Raw genomic sequence first — 18,777 nt, forward strand, 5'->3', positions numbered from 1 at the left:
TGGGCAGGTAGGTAAGGAGATCGGTTTGGGAAAAAGTGAATGGCTCGTGTGATTTCCCTTGACAGAATATAATGGAGGAACCAGAGCCAAGAAGGGAGGAACAATCTTATAACATGCACACACATTTCAGCAAGAACACACACATGACGTAGGGTATTACACCTTCTTAGTGCCGTGAATCTGGATAAACAAAGCCTCCATATCTGAAGATCTGAATCATTCGACGCATTGCCGAATCTCTAAAAGGGGATCCCTCCGATCTCTGATATCGAGATCACTCATCGACATAACTAGAGAGGTGATGTGAAGAGAAAAAATGGTCTCTTTCTCCTTTTGTGATCAAATTGAATCTCTACAACACCTGGCTTTTCTCTATCCTGTTGCTAGAGAAGTTGGAGAGTGTCTGTTTGTTTTGAGCCTAGGATTACACTAGCAAGATGTTGGTTGCCAATTTTTTTGTTGAGGTTTTGCTCTTCTTCTTTTTTTGAAAAGGGTTGAGGTTTTGCTTGCCGATGGATTTAACAACTTTGACTACAAAATGTACTACAGCTGGTAAAGAAGCCTTCATCCAAACAAAGGCCAATATTTTGGTCATGACCAAAATATTGGCATGGTACGATTTAGTAACCATCCAAACAGTCCCTAATTCGTGGTGCTATGCTTACTTTAGTCCTAGCTAGTCTTGTCTGAGATAATGTGTGGTGTCGAGTCTGTGTTGGTGAACTAGTATCTGCTTATATTCTTCTGTCGTCTAGGCGAAGTCATAGCGTTGCCAGGTTTTTGCCCCGCAGCGTTTCGATTGCCGGCTTGAGCAGCAGGGTTCCTGGCAAATGGAAGGGGAGCTCGATCGGCTAGAGCTAGATCAGCTGGCTGCTCGTACATGACGCTCCAGGAGTCCAGCGTCGGGTAGCACAGCTGCTGCTGCTGCGCCAGCTGCTGTTGGTGGTGGCGATGGAGCGCCGCCGCGTCGACGTCCGACGGCAGCCGCAGCGCGTCCCCGAACGCGCCGTCGAAAGGAGGGTAATCCAGCAGCGCGGCATCGAACGTCGACAAGGGCAGGACGCTGCCGTCTGCCGTGGGCTCGGGCTCGACGCCGGTGACGTGCTGCACCATGAGCCGGAAGTTGTCCGGGTCGGTGCTGATGTACGTGGTCGGCGCGCGCTTCGACGGCCTCGCCCGACGCTTCCCGGCCCGCCCGGCGCCCGCTGCGTTGGGCCCGAGGACGACCCGCCTCTTGTTCGCCGCGCCGCTGACGGGGGTGGACGGCGCCGGGTCAGACGCGACCAGGACGGAGTCGAAGGCGAGCGATCCCGTCGGCGGGGAGGCCGTGGACGCGAACCAGCTGCCACCGCCGGGGAAGTCCGCAAGGAGGGACGAGGAGGAGGGCGCCGAGGAGGAGGACGGGGAGGAGACCGCGGGGGAGTAGTCGTACTCGTACTCGTACTCGGGCATGGAGGAGAAGTGCAACGCTCGCGCGATGGCGGCGTCGGTGTAGTAACTAGTAGGCCGGCCCGGGCGAGGAGGCCGAGAGGAACCACGTGGATGGTCGTGGCGGCAGGCACGACATGGCGTCCATGCGACAAGGCAGATGATGATCAGTGAGAACCGAAGCACGTTAAAAGTGCGAGTGTAGTACAGGAGGATGAGGAAGAGTATGGTGTGCGTGCGTCTCTGCGGTTTGGGAAGGGAAGTTGAGGTGTTGAGGGGGTTGGAATAGGGGAGCGAGGCAGGTGTGTATATAGCCGGAGACGGGTGGGAAAACGCGTGGGCGCATCGGCATCGGCATCGGGGGTGTCGGCGTGCTCCTGGGGATGGCGGGGCGGCGCCCGCGCGCGCGGTTTCGGCATGTCCCGGTGTCACCCGACGGGCCCTCGGCCGAGCTGGAGCCAACCATCTACACAGCTCAGGCGTACGCGTGTGCGTCCATGGTCTCCAGACCAGGCCCGACGGTGGCACGCATGCGCGCACTGCTCGAGCAGTTGGCGCGCCCAGCGGTGGCAAGCGGCGCGCACGCTCCACGCGCGGAGGTCACTCAGGTCAAGCTAGTCAGCAACGGCCGCAAAGCAGCTGACCCATCCATGCCCCACTTTTCGCTAGCCGCGCACGTCGCTGCTACTCATCGATCAGCTGGAGCTGCGGTGCACAATGATGGTGTGTTTCGTGCCACATGCCACATGCCGCTGGAGTGCTGCCGCTGCCGCCACCAACCCGTCTCCACCGTCCGTACGGATCAAAGCGACGAGCGGGGTCCGTCCGTCTCGCTCGTACATGTACGGTACCACGTGCAAACCAGCAGGCAGCGGCCGCTCCTGAGATTCCGACTGGTGCTCGCCGTCGGTCGGCGGCCTGCACATGTCGCACCACACAGCTTTTTGCAAACGAAAAAGTCGTACTGCTCCCTCCAATGGGAAACCGCTAGCAAGTGCACGGACGCACGAACGAACGAACCGGCGCGACCTTTCCTTCTTTTTGTTCGAGAGAAGAGAAGAAACAACGTGAACATAGCAGCGTGATTAGTGGGAGGCTGTTCGCTGCTCCATCCTGATCCTGCGTCCAATCCGGCAGGCATTCACCACCATAAAAGGAAAGGAAAGCATGCAGGTTTACCCGTCCATTTCATCCACCACCACCAGTCAGTGCAGTCTGCAGTTTAGTTCACTCGGAGGAAGATCTAGAAGAGATCGCCCTGCCGTCGGCTGGTCGATCGCCGGGTGCTAGGCCCGGATTTGTGATTTCTCTCCTCTCCTTTGTTTTATTCCTCTGCTTGGGTGGAGATTCTGCTTCGATCGCAAGTGATCCTTCCTTCATCGCGAGGGAATGGAATTACGAATATCTTTTCATCACTGATGACTGACCGAAAACGACGGACCGTTGAACCATCTTTAATCAGTGCTCCCGCGATCGATCTCCTCAAGATTTATTCCTTGTTTTTGTGCAGACAACAGACGGCACATTTTCTTACCGTCGCCTTCCCTGCGGGCTCTTTTCGCCGACGAGGTAACAACATAGTAGTATTATTTACTGATTTGTATATGATCGTAGTAGTATGCTCTCGCTGTCACGGAGGCACGCAAGGGGGCAGCACGGATCGTAGGCGACAATCGCGTGATGTCGTGATCCCTCCTCGACGACGACGACGGACGTACCCGTCCGCTGACCCCAAGCGCGGGTGAGCGGGTCCAAATGCGTGTCCCAAACACAACCAACCGCGCAACCGCGCTGGGCAGGCAGATCCTCCACGCCGCCGGCTCCGGTGGCCACCGCTGCGGTGGACCGATCGATCCAAAGCACCGGCGGCACAGCGCCTGTTAACGATGTATTTTATTTTCACAAAGACGCTCATCTTGCAGATTTTCCAGCAGCACCAGGTCTCTGTAAACCATTGGTTTCTGAAAACGGCACACAGACAACACAGCAACACGGGCACGGGGAAGCACACAGAGACAGCGTCGCCCCACCGGAACCAGATCGATCGCCACGCGAAAGCTGAGCAGGGTTGACGGATTCAGCCAGTTTGTCAGCTCTGAAAAATACGCCATGAAAATCGCTCGCAAGCTGACTGACTGACAGACTGTACCGGTCGACTAAACTACGTGCGGTGGCAGCGATCGAGACGACGACATGCACGTACCTATGATATGATACTCCAGTATACTAGTACGATCGTACCGAGACGACATCCCATGAGGTATGCATTCCCTCGTAATCGAGTGCCCCCCAAGGACTTCGAGTGTCACGGATGGGTATGGGGTCCAGCCGGCACTCGATTGTCTCCACTAAACACTCGGTAATAATCTAATCTGTTGGTCATGGACTATGTATGGATGGCTGGATCATGGATTGGATGGATAGGCAGATCTTGGTCTGTTCTTGCCTAGCTATGTCATGGTCCACTGGAAAGTTGAAAAGCGGTTGAAAGTTTATGGCGCCTGTTCAAGTGATCTTCTTCTTTTGTGGGAAATGATGTTTACTACCCAATCAAGCATCCAGGACGCAGTCCGCATAATAAAGCAGTTTGATCTTGCGCATAGACAGTCAGCAGCACTTTTCTGTACAGGAGAAGGTAGTAGTAAATTCAGTTATACTCCCTCTATTTCTAAATATAAGTCTTTGTAAAGATATCACTATGAACCACATGTGGATGTATATAGATGCATTTTAGAGTGTGGATCACTCACTTTGTTTTGGACGTAGTTCATAGTGGAATCTGTACAAAGACTTATATTTAAAAACGGAGATAGTATTATCCTAATGGACATAATAACATTTTTGTTTCTGACGTCTCAACCGTACGTCTTGGCATGGCAACATCTAGCTGAAAACGTACCTCCGTGTTGAGGCCAATCTGTCCACCCCGGTTGCCACGCAGCCGCAAGACGGCAAGAGTATACACACATACAAAGAAGCTACGTAGTAGTACTACTCTAGTACTGTAGGTGGCCATTTGTTTGACATGAGCTGGAAAATCAACTGATTTATGATGGCATGCTGATCTCACCTTTCGGTAAGCACCCACCGTACAATTGTTTAACACTTCCACGCCAGATCGATTCCGCTTATAGAAAAATCCAAAGCTCTTCATGTGACACTACACCGTTTGACTTATGCCACCTGGTCCGGCCTCATCCACTAGCTAGCATCGGTCGTACGCGAACTGGTCTAGCTAAGGTCCAAGGACAACGACACAGTTGAGCTGAGATTAGCTAAGTGAGCATTATTAATTAGTGAAACATAAATATACTAAACAGTTGGTTCCTATCACATGCCATGCCACCATGCACGACGGACGGATTCCTTCAGGTAATAGTAGCATGATAGTAATATATATAATAAATCATCTGACGATGCTCTTGGAGTATCTCCCTGTCGCCTATAGTAATTCCATTTGACATCACGGGGAACAACTACATCCCCATCGATCCTAACCCCTGTTTTAAATAGCACGCTATAGCGTTTATAAAAGGTCTTGCACTAAGAGACTTTGATCCAAACAAATGAACAAATATTTTAAATAGCGCGCTATAGCTTCACTATAGCACGCTATAGCATTTGGAAGAGGTCTGCTGCTAAGATGCTTAGCGTGCTATTTAAAACTAGGATCCTAACCCTAGCTAGGTCAATGCTCGCTCGCTGGGCCTGGGTAGGGTATACCCTAGAGCTTTGTTCTCTGCATGCCACTGGCTGCATCTCACATCCAAAGCTGAAAGCTAGTGTTCAGATTTCAAACCTCCTTCTGTCTTGTGCACCGCACCGTGATGCAGAGCGCACCGCAGTTAAACTAGGCATGTTCGCCTGATCTGCTCTTCTTTCCAGATGCGTGGAAATGGTGAGCGCGATGCAAAACAGCGGCATGTTGCAGTGGGCTTTGACTTGGGCCGTGGGGCTGAGCTACCGTTTGTCCTTTCCCATGGATGCGTCCTAGTACTATGATCCTATCCTACACAGTCAGGAATCTCGCTGCAGTAGCTGGACGTGCTTGTTGGTTTCCGGGAGGTCAGATGCGTGCCCATGATTCCTCCCGTTTTACCAACAGAATAGTGGCAGGCGTCCAACTCAAAAAAATAAATAAAAAGAAAAGAATAATCGCAGGCGTAGCTAAGAACCAAACTGTGGTGGCAGCGAGGCTCGCTTGAATGCTAGGCTGACTGTTGCTCTCAATTTCATGGCAATGCATACGCATGCGTATGCGTACGTGCCGTTTGTTAGCCTATCAACCGTGTCGAATTTCAACGGGTTGAACCTTTCAGCGTGCCTGCCCCATCTGACGGATACGGCACTATGTGCCACGCCATCTCCAACAGGATAAGATCGCACTGCACTGCACAGCATTTGTGCCGAGCTTCTATTCTGGTAGACAAACGTAACTACATATAACATCGGCCGATTCATATTTACAGGATCACACACACCCATTGCATCTTTACATCCACATCGCCATTTCAAGCCATGCTGCCTTCCAACTCTGCTGTCTCCGCTCGACAGAAATGCCATTTTACAGATTTCGGTCACCGTCACACGGCCAAAGTTCAGAGTTTACACGAGGAGCGACCGTTTATTTACTTTTATGTACTTGGAAAATTGACAAGGATGAAGTCGCAGTGTTTCACCCAGCCGATATACAGTACAGTACACCCGCAGGCTGCAGTGATCACTACCTCAAGCTTATCTCAGAAGCCTGTATTTAGCCGCACAGACGCCTTTCTGCAGATCAAGGTATTTCTGCACTGAAATTTCCGAAAAGGCCCAGGTTGAGGCTGCCCAGGTAGGCCCTGCGGGATGCGATCCAGTTTCGGAGGTTTGAGCATAGTTTGCCGAGCTCGATCGACAGAAAGAGGGCGGCTTGGCGTCGAGGCTCGGAGTCGAATGGTGTTTCTAGTTTGCAGCCGCTGATAGTGACTTGATGATCGCGTGTTGGCGCCGACGGCACTGGAGCATGGTTTCCCACATCACGGAGAAACTGCGGGAAAAGCAGATACTTCATCAGATAGCGCACATCCAAGTGCAAATTATGATGGACTGCATGCTAATCTGCCACGGTCTTATAGCGCACATCCCAGTGCAAATTTTCCTATATATATAAAAGTTGAAATGGACAAACATACCTTTCAATTAGCTCATCCAGATGTGCTTGAAGCTCTTTATCCCTTCGATCTTCTATGCTCGCCAAAATGAAATCTATTTTCTGAATGGCCACTAGGATTCTGGAGCGCAAGTCTTTTACTGCAGCACGGGTAAAATCGATGATGATTTCCTTTTTCCCTCGCGACTCCTGGTCTCTCAGTTGTTTACACTTCTCGTCATACTTCCTGCATATGGAGCTGCTGGCCTGAAAGCAGAATCACACTTGGCGTTACCAAATGGCAACGGGCCGCATAACTGCAAGTCATGTATGGAAGCTTAGTAGTTTCGACCTTTTTCGCTTCAGGACACTAATAAATTTTGGCTGCGTGCAATTGTGTCTTCCACTATCTAAAATTAATTAAGTGACATCTGAAAAACCTATACAATTACTTCTTCTTTTTTTGACAATGGAATGCTGTTCCAGTGAAGGCAGTCACAACTCACAATAGTAAGTCAGAAGAATCAATATATATTTCATTATGCTCAAAAGGAAGGGGACAAGGGAATGCTACAGAAAACAGAAATGGGGAACATGCAGCAATATTCAAAGTGTGAATGTGGAGTAGCAAAGCTATTACCTTAACTTCATCATAAAGCTTTGTCTCCCATGCCTACAATCTACACCCTCCATCTCAAAATTCTTGTCTTAGATTTGTCTAAATGCGGATGTATCTAGTTACATTTTAGTGTTAGATACATCCGTATCTAGACAAATCTAAGACAGGAATTTTGGGACGGAGAGAGTATCTAGCGTCGATGTATGGATGTCAAGAATAGTTCCAGGAGGATTCTTAGATGGCGACAGCTTGAGGAGGAGCTGCATTAAACCATCATGATTAAATTATTTGTCACGGTAAGAAAGACCACGTCTGATGTTTTGCAACAGAAAATGAAACGCTGAACAAGAAAAAATAACAGCAAGGTCAATTGTCTGGGGAACCTCTAGCATATGAGACTGATCTCAGTAGAATAGTAACAAAAATACAACAATCACAACAGCAAAAAGGCACAAATTAAACGAAGTTAAAAAGTATAGGGGGTGGAAATAACTTGAATAGCAGTACTAATCAGTTATCCACAGAAAATGCTGCTGAATATATTCTAAAACAGAAACAGGACAGTGATGTACACTTATAGTAGAAACAAAGTTATACTAACAACTACAAAAGAGAAAGCTTACGTTTGGTAATAGAAACTTCCTCCCTGCAGCAAACAAGAAATGTCGCAAGATACTTTGATCCCTTTGATCCATGTGCTGCAGCAAAAAAAATAAAAATTGAACAATGGCAAGAGAACCTGAAAAAACTGGATCATGGAACACAAATGTACGTTACTTGACATATCCAACCTATTTCTTCAGGTAGTAGAGGGCGGAACTGGATTTTATCTTCTTCCAGAATCACTGGAACTTGTTTCCCAGAATCACATGCCCTAAAGAATAATATCTCAACCTCTTTCATGCATGAAGAGAAGTCCTTCGCCACATTCTTTACTTCAGGATAAGGTTTCTGGGAGTCGATAGTGCGAGCCGCCCCAGATGATGGGACCACATTAACTAGGGGAATGGCAAGAATTTCATCATTTTAATTTGTGATAACACCTATTATTCTCCTCTTGCCCTTGAGCCTGTCTGCTGAAGCAATATTTTCTGAAGCTATACTATCTGAGGCATGATGCGCAATAGACTGTTCTGTTAGAGTATTATCACCAGACAAATCATTGGGGTTCTTGTGCACCTGTGCCAATGTTTCGGTGGACGGATTGTCCAAACCATCTTCTGACTCTTGAAAATGACACCCCTCATTTGCAGTTGCAGGAGACTTTTCTCCTTCAAAACATCTTCTCAGAAGAGATCCCGTGTCTCTAAATGACACAATGTAATCACGGTGAGCACATGGAAGTGCGCATCTTCCATCAAGTGCCTCTCTAACAAAACGCTTCCTCTCCTGGCATAACACAAGGACCTTGTCCTCTTCAATCATAGAAGACGCCACACCGATGTTCAAGAGCAAGAGCAGGAAGAGCCAACAGAGCACAAAGTTTCACAGAGGTTACCAGCGCATGCAAATTCAAGGACATCCGCCGAGATTAACTGTAGGATCGCTGGCTGTCGTTGGCAACGGCAAGTAGTGGTGTTTGGATGATGCATTCCGCGCTTCGATGCTGCAACAGTAAAAAAAATCCTACTATTAACAAATTTAACAAGAGTGATATATTCAGTAAGTGACAAGGCACCCCTAAAAAAGGTTAGTGCAATACATTCAGTGATCTTTTATCCTGAAACCAATACATATTGCCTGTGTCTGTTTCGTCTGTCTGTCACACGTTCCAAAATCAAATTGAAGGGGTCCTAACTGAACTGCTAGAATTGAAAGCAAAAGACAGAGAATTCTCTACCTTCTAGTACTATTTATTACTCCCTCCGTTTCTAAATATAAGTCTTTTTAGAGATTTCACTATAGACTACATCAGATGTATATAGACATACTTTAGAGTGTGGGTTCACTCATTTTGCTCCGCATGTAGTCTGTAGTTGAATCTCTAAAAAGACTTATATTTAGGAACAGAGGGAGTAGAATTGAACCGATTTCATGGAACAGTACCACAGGCGAAAGCAGAACTATAGCACTGTAGCTTGCATCGAGACCCATCATTCATCACCGAAAATCCACACAACTATGCAGTGCTAAGCTAGACGGCAGCTGAGTACTCCCACCGTAAAGAAATATTTACTCAGTAGCATCTCACGAAGGTAACTGACACTAGTGTTTACTGTTTACTGTTTACTGAGTTGCTCTGCACTCCACCCAGCGCACCCGCGAATCCAACCATTCCACCCGAGAGAGAACTTCGGAGAGAAAGTAAAATCACCTCGGCCAATCGGACCATGGCCGGATTCGGTGCGCGCCGCGCGGTCTTCCCCGGGTACTTCCACGGCTCCGCCCCACGAGCGCGGCGCGGCGCGAGCGATGGAGGAGAGGAGGCGGGACGGGGAAGAGGGCGAGCTCGCCGAGGAGGGGGAGTGTGGGGGAGCACAGACAGGCACAGCAGGGCGCCATTGCCGTCGCCTACAGGCATCGCCGAAGGAGAGGAGACCGCGGCGTGTCGCCATTATTTCGCGGAGGAGTAACTGCGGCGACGCGAACGTGTGTGGCGCAACGCGACGCGGCGGGCCTTCTCGCGGTGGGACCCGGCACAGGAGTTACCCTCGGCCCCTAACATCATCTATTTGCTGCATATTTTTGATGAACAGTGCGAAATTAGTGATGTTTTGCTGCTAAATTGATGCTTTGGCCCTCCCCAATCAGTATTAAGAGCACCTAGCCCCCCTAATATCCCTCCGTTTCAGTTTACAAGTCCTACGCGTATATCTAGGTTGTCAATTTTATGATCCTAATATAAATTATATAACACAAAAATTATACCTTTTAAAAATAGAACATCTGAAGTTTATATTGATATATTTTTTGTAATATATGACTTGTATTAGGTTAGTCAAATTAACGACATAGGGGTACGGGCACGTACTGTAAATTGAGAAAGAGGCGCACACCCTGTAATATATGAATTTTTCTGGCTCCGCCACTGGTCGTAATCCAGCTCGAATTTATGGCACATGCAGCCCATCTATCTATAGATAGGCGCACTCCAGCCAGCGAGACCGCAGGCTCATAAGCCCAACCTATCGAGAGAACAAATGAACTCCATTCCTGCAAACATTATTCATGTTCAATAAAGTGTAGCTGCTTTGTGCTAAAAAAACTAGTTAACGAGCATTGGCTCACAAAAACAAAACTAGTTAATGAGTACTCTTTGCAAAGGTAACTCACACTTTTCACATTGATAGATTTTGACGAATTTTTTTTCACGAAAAAACCGAATCGAAAGCACATTTTTTCCTTTTCGAGAGGCACGGCTGTGCCCCTCGTGGACGCAAATCCGTGGCTCCACAAAAAGTAAATATGGGTCTCTCACGGAAGGAAAACGTGTGTGGCATATAGGCATCGCCAGAGGCGAGGAGTGCGTCGTGTGTCGCCATTATTCCGTGAAAGAGTAACTGCGTCGACGCGAACGTATGTGGCGCATGGTGATGCGGTGGGTTTCAGCACAGGAGTCATTCTCGACCCTCGGTCCTAATCCAAGTCACTTTACACTTTATGGCGCATGCAACCCATCTATAGGCGACCTCCGGCCCGCGAGACTGTAGGTCCATAAGCCCAGACTACCGAGAAAACAAATCTTGATCTTGGTCTTGATTACATAAGGCTCCGTCCCAGACAAACCCCCGCTCGCATCTCCTCACACTTTTTCCAACGATACCTCCTATTGGATGTTTGTGTGCGTCTAGTAGACATGCTTTCGCTCAAGGGGCACGATAACAGGTCGGTCCACTCGCGGGTCGACAAAATAAACAAATTGTGACAAAAAATCATTAGCTTAGGTGGGGAGTCGAATTCCCAACTTCGAGATGGAGAGCAATGTCGCTAGCCAGTCAAGCTGGTGACTGAGGTTTGCCAATAGCAAGCACTAAGTTTAAAGTACTAAGTTGAGCGATAGTCCGCTTTTTTCTTCAAATTTATCTACATTTTTCGGGAAAATATGTGAACAATTTTTCCTTAAATATACAAATATTTTTAAAAATCATGAACAAATTTTGAATATTCTAACAAACTTTTAAAAGTGAACATTTTTTCCTGAAAAACATGAATGAACTTTTGAAATTCTGAACATTTATTTAAATTTTTATATATGATGAACAATTTTGTAGTATACGCTGAATAGTTTTTAAAATAGACACTGCACATTTTGTGATATATAGGCTGCACAATATTCAAATACACATTGAACATTTTTGTGATATGCGTTGAACAATTTTAAAATACACAATGAACATTTAAGAAAATATCTTGAACATTTTCGTAATATAGGATGAATATTCGCTAAATATACGATGAACAGTTTAGCATGTCGACATGCAATGAACTTTATATAATGCACGAAAAAAATAAAAAGGAAAAAAAGAAAAAAATAGAAGAAAGAAAAAGAAAAAAAGAAACAGAAAAGAGATGAAACAACCTCGTGATCGTGGGCCGGCCCAAACTGAGGCGTCGGGAGCCCAAGCTTCAACAAACCCACGTCGTTTTGACGCTCGCGAGCGTCGAATAGGGATTTGCCTTTCCTAGTTTGATTCAAAACTCTCACTCTCGAGGATTCGCCTCCCTTTTGCCGTAATCATGCTCTCCCTTTCCGCTCCCTATCGCCTCTGCAAACCCGTTGCAAAATCGCAGTAATTAGTGATCGCCATCAATCAGCGTATCAACCGAAAATTCTCGAGCGTTGCTGGCGCCGCAGGCAGATCACCCTCCCCCAGTTCGTTCTTGTAGGTACCCCACACCAAAGGACGGGAATGGTGATGGTACACCAGGTGAAAATGACAAGAGCAAGAACAGAAGTAAGAAGGAATTGGAGGAAGGTGAGGGTAGTTGCAATTCTAGCTCCAGGTCCCATAGCCACGGCGCAAGGATTTCTAGATCCCGAAGACATCGTGGTAGACTGAACAATGATGATCCATCCAATCCTAAACAGCTAAGGAGGTGTATGTCGTTCTCATCCGCCGCCCGCCAACAATAGCTTGAAGGAACAGAGCGTTTAGCTTCTCTGGTGATGTTCCTTGTTCTTTATATGACGATCCATCCAATCCAAATCTGACGCTTATTTTCCTTCACCATGGACGTGGCGATTTTCAGGGGCTTGAACACGTCAATCCTAATTCTCACAATATAGAAGTTTCCTCAAAGTCATGCGATTTAGGTACCACCTCTCCAACTTTCCCAGCGAAGGCCTTCAACAATGGAGCATACCCATTGGGCAAGTCATGGATTTGCACCCACAGTTCCAAAGTATCCAACATGATTTGCGACGGTTTGGTGTAGCCATCATATGGCGCAATGATCATCACATACCCTCGATAGTTCCACGACCCTTATTCCATGACTCTTTACCAGTCGCTCAAACATGAAAAAGGAAGAGTATATAGATTATCTTCCAAGGGCCTGATCTTCCCTTGTGCTAGATCCCACGCACCCCTTGTAGTCTTGTAGAACTATAACTGACTATAAGTTTTGTGTATATGAATCATAGTTTTAAATAGCCCGCTATAGCCTTTTCAGCAGAGTGCCGTTAAATGGTCATCTTCATAAATAGCCCGCTATAGCTCCGCTATAGCTGATTTGGAGGCCCACCACTATTTTCCATAGCCCGCTATTTAAAACATTGAAATGAACCCTACACAGAGCCATCCAACGGCTCGACTCGGGTGCCGGCAGCTCCTCTTGCTCAAAGATCGCATCAACTAGATCATCATCTTTCAGCCCTAGCCCCCCCCCCCCATCATCTTTGTCACCTCTCTAGAGTTCATCGACACCTTGGATAATGGAGCTGTGTCCGACATGCCTGCCGAAACAAGCCCGAAGAAGACCAACGAGCTATGATGAAACCCTCGACTACGCACACCCGACGGGTCCCAGGCCGGGCAGCGCCACAGGAGCGCCCCCTAGAGGAGTCACTCTCTCATTTTTATTTTTATTTTTTGAGAATAGGAGTCACTCTCTCATTATCTTTTTTTAGGCAAGGAGTCAATCTCGAATCCTCCAGCGCGCACATTTAAGCACACGCAGCCCACGAGACCGCACACCGAGAAGCCCACCCCACCGAGAGAACCACGGCCCAGGTAAACCCGCTCCCCACACTCGTCTCCTCCCACTCTTTCCCAGTTCGATTTTCAAAACCCTCACTCTCCCATCCCGGAAGGGACTCGCCGTCCCCGCAAATCCGCTGCGGAATCGCAGCAATTAGCGAGCGCGATCAATCAGCGCGCCCACCGAGATTTTCTCGACCGTTGCCGGCGCCGCAGGCAGGCAGAGCGCCCTCCCCCCCTCCTCCGCAGGTGCGCGTCCTCCTCCGCTCTCGCCCCCCTCCCCCTCTCGCCGCCTGCCCCGGTCAGCCTCCTTCTTGGTTGGTTCGCGAGGCTGTTCCTGAATTCCGGGCTGGGTTTGCTGCTTCCCTGCTCGGAGGCTCCGAATTCTGGGTTCTTGCCTTGTTTGTTCCTGTGTGCATGTAACCTGTTCGACCAATTTCCTGGCCCTGCCTCGGTACACGCGGCGGCCGGCGAGGGAGGGCACGCCGGTTAGGTTTCTTGCAAAGCGTATGCCTAGTTCCAGGAACTTTGTTGCCGTTAGAGACCTCTTGCCGATGCCCTCCCGTGTCCGTTTCCGAAATCCCTTGTTCATCTGTTCTTGTCTACTCCCCGAAGAAAACAATTGATTTGGTGCAGCATCTGGCTTCTCTGCAATCTATTTGCGGGCCAACCAGTGTTTTTATTTCAGCAGGTCAACTTGCTGTCAGATTTGTTTTCATGGTTTTCTAATCTGTGCAAGATCCGATCCATGCAGGGACTCATTGGCGGGACACTGAATTTTGAAATCACAACAGTCCCGTTAAGATGAGAAGATTCTTTTTCTTCGGGTCCCCCACGCCGAAGGACGGCGATGGCGATGGGACGCCAGGCGGCGATGGCAAGAGCAAGAACAGGAGTCAGAAGGCGCTTGAGGAAGGCGAGGGTAGTTGCAACTCTAGCTCCAGGTCCCATGACCATGGCACGAGGATGTCTAGATCGAGAAGCCGCCGCGGAAGGCTGAGCAACGAGGAGCCAGCCAACCCGAAGCAGCTCAGGAGGTGCATGTCGTTCTCATCCGCGGCTGCGAATAATGGTCTGAAGGAACGGAGCTTTAGCTTCTCGGGTGATGTCCCTGGTTCTTTCTATGACGGTTCTGATGCGCCTCATCACGCCGAAGATGTCAAGTAAGTTGTTCTGATTACATAACCTTTTTTGAGGAACGTTATGAATCTGATTGCATAATACTCCCACATAGCTAGGCTGTTTTACAGTGATCAAACCAGTATTTGTTATTGACACCCCATGGTCTTGTTGATCCATGCTAGTAAAGAGAAGAGAAGAAACGGAAAATAAAAAAACTCCTCAGCATATATTCGATTGTTCGTTATGTGCATCTGTCAAGTTTACTCATTTTAGCTCATGAGGTATTTCTATAAATGCTTAGTTATTTATTTGGCAGAGGCCCTTCTTGCAAAATGTTCAGTTTCAGTGCACATGCAGCTTTCTTTCAGGCATCGTTCACCACTCCATTGCTTGTACTTGATATAATCTCATGCCTTCTTTTTTTCAATCTTTACTTCATAGTTAAGGAATTAATTATCTTGTGTTTGAGCTCCATTTTATCGACAACAGTTCTACTGTATCAGTTGTCTGATAAAATGTTCTACCTAACTCATTCTGATTATTTACTTGCAGTCACTATGCCTGGTCACCAGAAAGGCATCCGGTCTTAAGAGAATCCTCAATAAATGTTCCCAAACCATGTTCAGTCCTGGAAACTGATTCTCCTCGTTCAAGATGCTATTCATGCTCAACAGGCCATTCTCCTCCTACCTCTCCTGTTGCCCTACGATGCAGGTCTACAAGGCTAGGCAGTTTATTGAACAAGAATGAAGTGCTAGACCGATACATTGATGGAGAGCAGGAAGCTTCCATCCAAAATGAGAAGCTGAGGCAGAACTCTCCCACTAGATCTGTGGTTTCGAATTCAAGACGTCCGCCCCGACCCCATTATACAATGCCATCTTTGCAAAAATCAATGAAAGAGAACGTTGAGACCTACCCAAATGTGGATGCGAAGGATGCCTATGGAAGTAAAAACCATGCAAGTGTTCTGGATGATTTTGGGAGGTTTCCACATTTAGAAGATTACAGATCAGAAAGTATTCCATCCGTTGAAGATATCTATGAGGATTTCCAAGATATGCAACCTTCAAAAGTTATTCATGGTGCTCCCCAATATTTTCATGATCATGACTTGGATTTCGCCCCAGAAGGGCAAGAAACTGATGATAAGTTGCTTCAAAGGGCAAAAGAAGTTGAAGAGAGGTTTATAACTCCTTCTGGAGACAATCATCAGCTTAACATGTCCAGATATAAGCGATTAAGCTCAAATGAAATGTTCCAGTTGATTCAGTGTTTGACTGAAGACAGGAAACAGCTAGCAGATGAATTGTCTTCACAGATTAAGGCACGCCTTGCAGAAAGGTTTAATGCCAAAGAGAAGTACAAACAATCAGTGAAAGAACTTGAGATCAGAACTCGAAGGATGGAGAAGGAGAAGACTGAAGTACAAAGTACTTTGGAGAGAGAGATTGACAGAAGGTCAAACGATTGGTCAGCCAGGCTGTTGAGATTTCAATCTGAAGAAGAGAGACTGCGTGAACGGGTGAGAGAACTTGCTGAGAAAAATGTCTCATTTCAGAGAGAACTCACTTCTCTTGAAGCATACAAAGTTGATGCATCTGATAAGGTTGCAAGTTTGGAAATGCAAAACATAAAACTATCTGATGAGCTAGAGAAACTAAAAAATGAGCACAACAATCTCCACAATTCTTCAATAGAGTTGCATGCTCAATTTTCTAAGGCAGCAGAGGAGAAGGAACATATCAGGGGATTCTTGAAAGATAAGGAGGGTGATAACAAGGCATTGCACCAAGTGGTTGCAAGGCTACAGACAATATGCAATGAACAAGAAAAAACAATTGCTGGCTTGAGACAGGGATTCAGTGCTGAATTGGATAAGGAATCTGTTCGGTCCAGCAGCGAGAGAAAGAATAGGATGCAGATGGAACTCATCAGGTTGTCAGGGGTGGAGCAGAAGTTGAGAGGTGAAGTTCAATCTTGTCGTCTTGAAGTAGAATCTCTTAGGCAAGAGAACATTGCACTCTTAAATCGTCTACAAACCACTGAAAATGGATCAAGCTTTTCCTCAATTCGTCTTGGCCAGGAGCTTCAGGCCAAAGTGGACAACTTGCAGACACAAGGCTTGTCGTTGCTTGATAAGAGTAGCCAACTTTGCACCAAATTGTTGGACCTCGTGAAATGCAGGAGGCATGAAAGTGAACATGATAGAGATATTGATGCATTAGATTACACACTGGAGCTCCAGAGCATCAAAGGAGGAATCGAGAGTCTGAAACGAAGCTTGCGGGCAACCAGTGCTGTGCTCGTTGAAAAGCAGAATTTGAAAGAAAAATCTGGAGAGGCTGCGGTTGGAGGTAGTCCTTTCATGGAGCAAACGGATGAGGTACGGAAGCACACATCCATTGAGAACTTATTTTTCATTATATGCTGCCGTGTTTCTTTCTCTTTTGGGATAAGAACCATGGATTTGATTTCGACGGTCACATGTCATTGTAATGTTTTTCTCCGAGCAACTATTAAGATTGTTTTTATAAGGAAACCGCGGCTTGTGACTTTTCATATGATATCTCTAATTAGATGAGACAAATCAGTAGCTGCTTAAACTTTTATGAAAACTTGAAATATTATGCTATTTGGTACGAAAGCACGCATTCCATGAGAGCTTATTTTTCATTATGCTGCTGTGTTTCTTTCTCCGTCTGGATAAAACAAGAACCATGGATTGATCTCGAGAGTCACATGTCTTTATAATGTTTTTGTTGAACAACTCTTAAGAATGTTTTTATATGGAAACCATGACTTCAGTTTTTTTATGTGATATCTCCAATGAGATGAGCCAAATCAGAAGCTGCTTAAACTTTTAATGAGAACTCAAAATGTTTCAGTATCATCGATCCAATATTCCTTTTCTTCTTTTCTTAATTAATGTAGGTTAATTTTGAATTCAAACTGAAAGAGGAGGCTCTTCTGAATAGAGTACTGAAGGAGGCACTTTTGTCAAAGGAACTTGACATTGAACAGTTGCGGTCAGATGTGGCATCTTTGCTTCGTATCCAAGATGTCATGAGGAATGAGGTCCAGAGAGTCCAAGATGAACTATCCTGCATCACCCACAAGGCTAAACATTTGGAGCTTCAGGTACTTAATTCTTTTTGCCTGGTAGAAGGTGGATTTGAAAAATAGCTTATGTATTACTGATGGATGTTGAAGACCTTGAGCATCATCTGCAGCCTGTATATTTTTCGTAACATATTCTTTTGCACCTAACAGGGTTCGAAGAAAGACGAGTCCATTGACCAGATCCAGCAGGATTTCCAAGAATCCGCCAAGGAGCTAAGCGCGCTCAGAGGACAGCTGAAAATCGTGACCGACGAAAGGGACCTGTCGTGGCAGGAAGCGAAGCAGCTCCGCAAAACCACCAGCATGATGCAGAACGAGGTCGCGTCGCTGAAGAAGAGGATCGAGTCCCTCGAAGAGGACATCCTTGTCAAGGAGGGGCAGATCTCGATCCTACAGGACAACGTCTACAAGCCGCCGCTCGACTTCATCTGCAGCCCCAGGACGATGAAGCAGTTCGGCATGGAATGAGAGGTTGCTGCATGCACAGAGGAAAGTAAGCAAAGGGCTTTTACATACAGCAGAGCTCTTGGGACATATATAGCGTTTTTACACCTGCATGGATAGATATATAGATGGCCGTGTTCATATGCCTTTATCGCAGTATCTTTTTTTCGAACCCGTGCAGGACCCCTGCATGGTTCGAAAAAAAGATAATGTGGTTTGTTTTGCAACCGAAGTTTGCTGTATCTTTTGTAAAGGGATGCGTGCATCACAACCTGTGATGGCCTTGCCGTGCCTACTCAAGTTTCTGTACCGTGAATCTGTGATGTGGCGATGACACTGTGAATGGATCGTCCCTTTCTTCGGTTTTCGATTTCTTCTTGTTCACTTGTCGCTGTATCCATGGCTAGTTTTTTCCAGCTGAACGTTACGTTACACCTTTGGTGAATCAGTGCATAATAGTACATCTGTCACCGACTGTATGATGAAAACTTTGGTAGCAGTTTTAGTTTCTACAATATGTAGATGATAATGTGTGTGTGTGTGTGTACCTATCATCCCTTATTCTTGGTCAATTTTTCTTGTTCGCCTGGTTACTGTACACATGGACTAGGCCCTAGGCTGGCTGTAAACTTTTCATTTGTCACGATTTATTGCCTCCCCAGTGGAGGTTGATGTTTCTTTGGTTGAAAGTTACATGCTTGGACTGCATTTACATCCTGCGTTTGCAAGTGAGAGGTACCAGACGCAACTTGCATCTGGCATGCGTGATT

The 18,777-nt window shown here is 46.9% G+C and overlaps 1 protein-coding gene, 1 long non-coding RNA gene and 1 pseudogene across 3 annotated transcripts; 1 reads left to right on the top strand and 2 right to left on the bottom strand.

Moving 5' to 3' along the window:
• Window positions 1-329: 329 nt before the first annotated feature.
• LOC119367243 lies at window positions 330-1,576 on the bottom strand (annotated as a pseudogene).
• Window positions 1,577-5,851: 4,275 nt separating this feature from the next.
• LOC119362341 lies at window positions 5,852-9,761 on the bottom strand. 2 transcript variants are annotated; one of them, XR_005173360.1, is made up of 7 exons: window positions 9,493-9,761; window positions 8,677-8,784; window positions 7,970-8,567; window positions 7,802-7,876; window positions 7,200-7,438; window positions 6,603-6,826; window positions 5,852-6,457 (listed from the first exon to the last, which is right to left on the bottom strand). It is a non-coding gene; the product is annotated as an uncharacterized LOC119362341 (long non-coding RNA). The 2 variants fall into 2 exon arrangements; XR_005173359.1 differs by having other exon boundaries at window positions 7,970-8,784.
• A 3,627-nt stretch (window positions 9,762-13,388) lies between these two features.
• On the top strand, window positions 13,389-18,381 carry LOC119362342 (golgin subfamily A member 4-like). Its single transcript, XM_037627548.1, has 5 exons — window positions 13,389-13,567; window positions 14,073-14,481; window positions 14,993-16,826; window positions 17,375-17,581; window positions 17,714-18,381. The coding sequence occupies exons 2-5, from the start codon at window positions 14,123-14,125 to the stop codon at window positions 18,029-18,031; spliced, it is 2,718 nt and encodes a 905-aa protein (XP_037483445.1). The 5' UTR covers window positions 13,389-13,567; window positions 14,073-14,122; the 3' UTR covers window positions 18,032-18,381.
• Window positions 18,382-18,777: the final 396 nt, after the last annotated feature.

The sequence above is a fragment of the Triticum dicoccoides genome, chromosome 2B, assembly GCF_002162155.2.
Source record: "Triticum dicoccoides isolate Atlit2015 ecotype Zavitan chromosome 2B, WEW_v2.0, whole genome shotgun sequence".
NCBI classification, from domain to species: domain Eukaryota; kingdom Viridiplantae; phylum Streptophyta; class Magnoliopsida; order Poales; family Poaceae; genus Triticum; species Triticum dicoccoides.

Excerpts from the sequence above, each read along its gene's own strand:
- LOC119362342 (XM_037627548.1), top strand. The coding sequence starts at position 14,123 with ATGAGAAGATTCTTTTTCTTCGGGTCCCCCACGCCGAAGGACGGCGAT. Across the intron at positions 14,482-14,992 it reads CATCACGCCGAAGATGTCAA|TCACTATGCCTGGTCACCAG; the intron begins GTAAGTTGTTCT and ends ATTTACTTGCAG. Across the intron at positions 17,582-17,713 it reads CTAAACATTTGGAGCTTCAG|GGTTCGAAGAAAGACGAGTC; the intron begins GTACTTAATTCT and ends TGCACCTAACAG.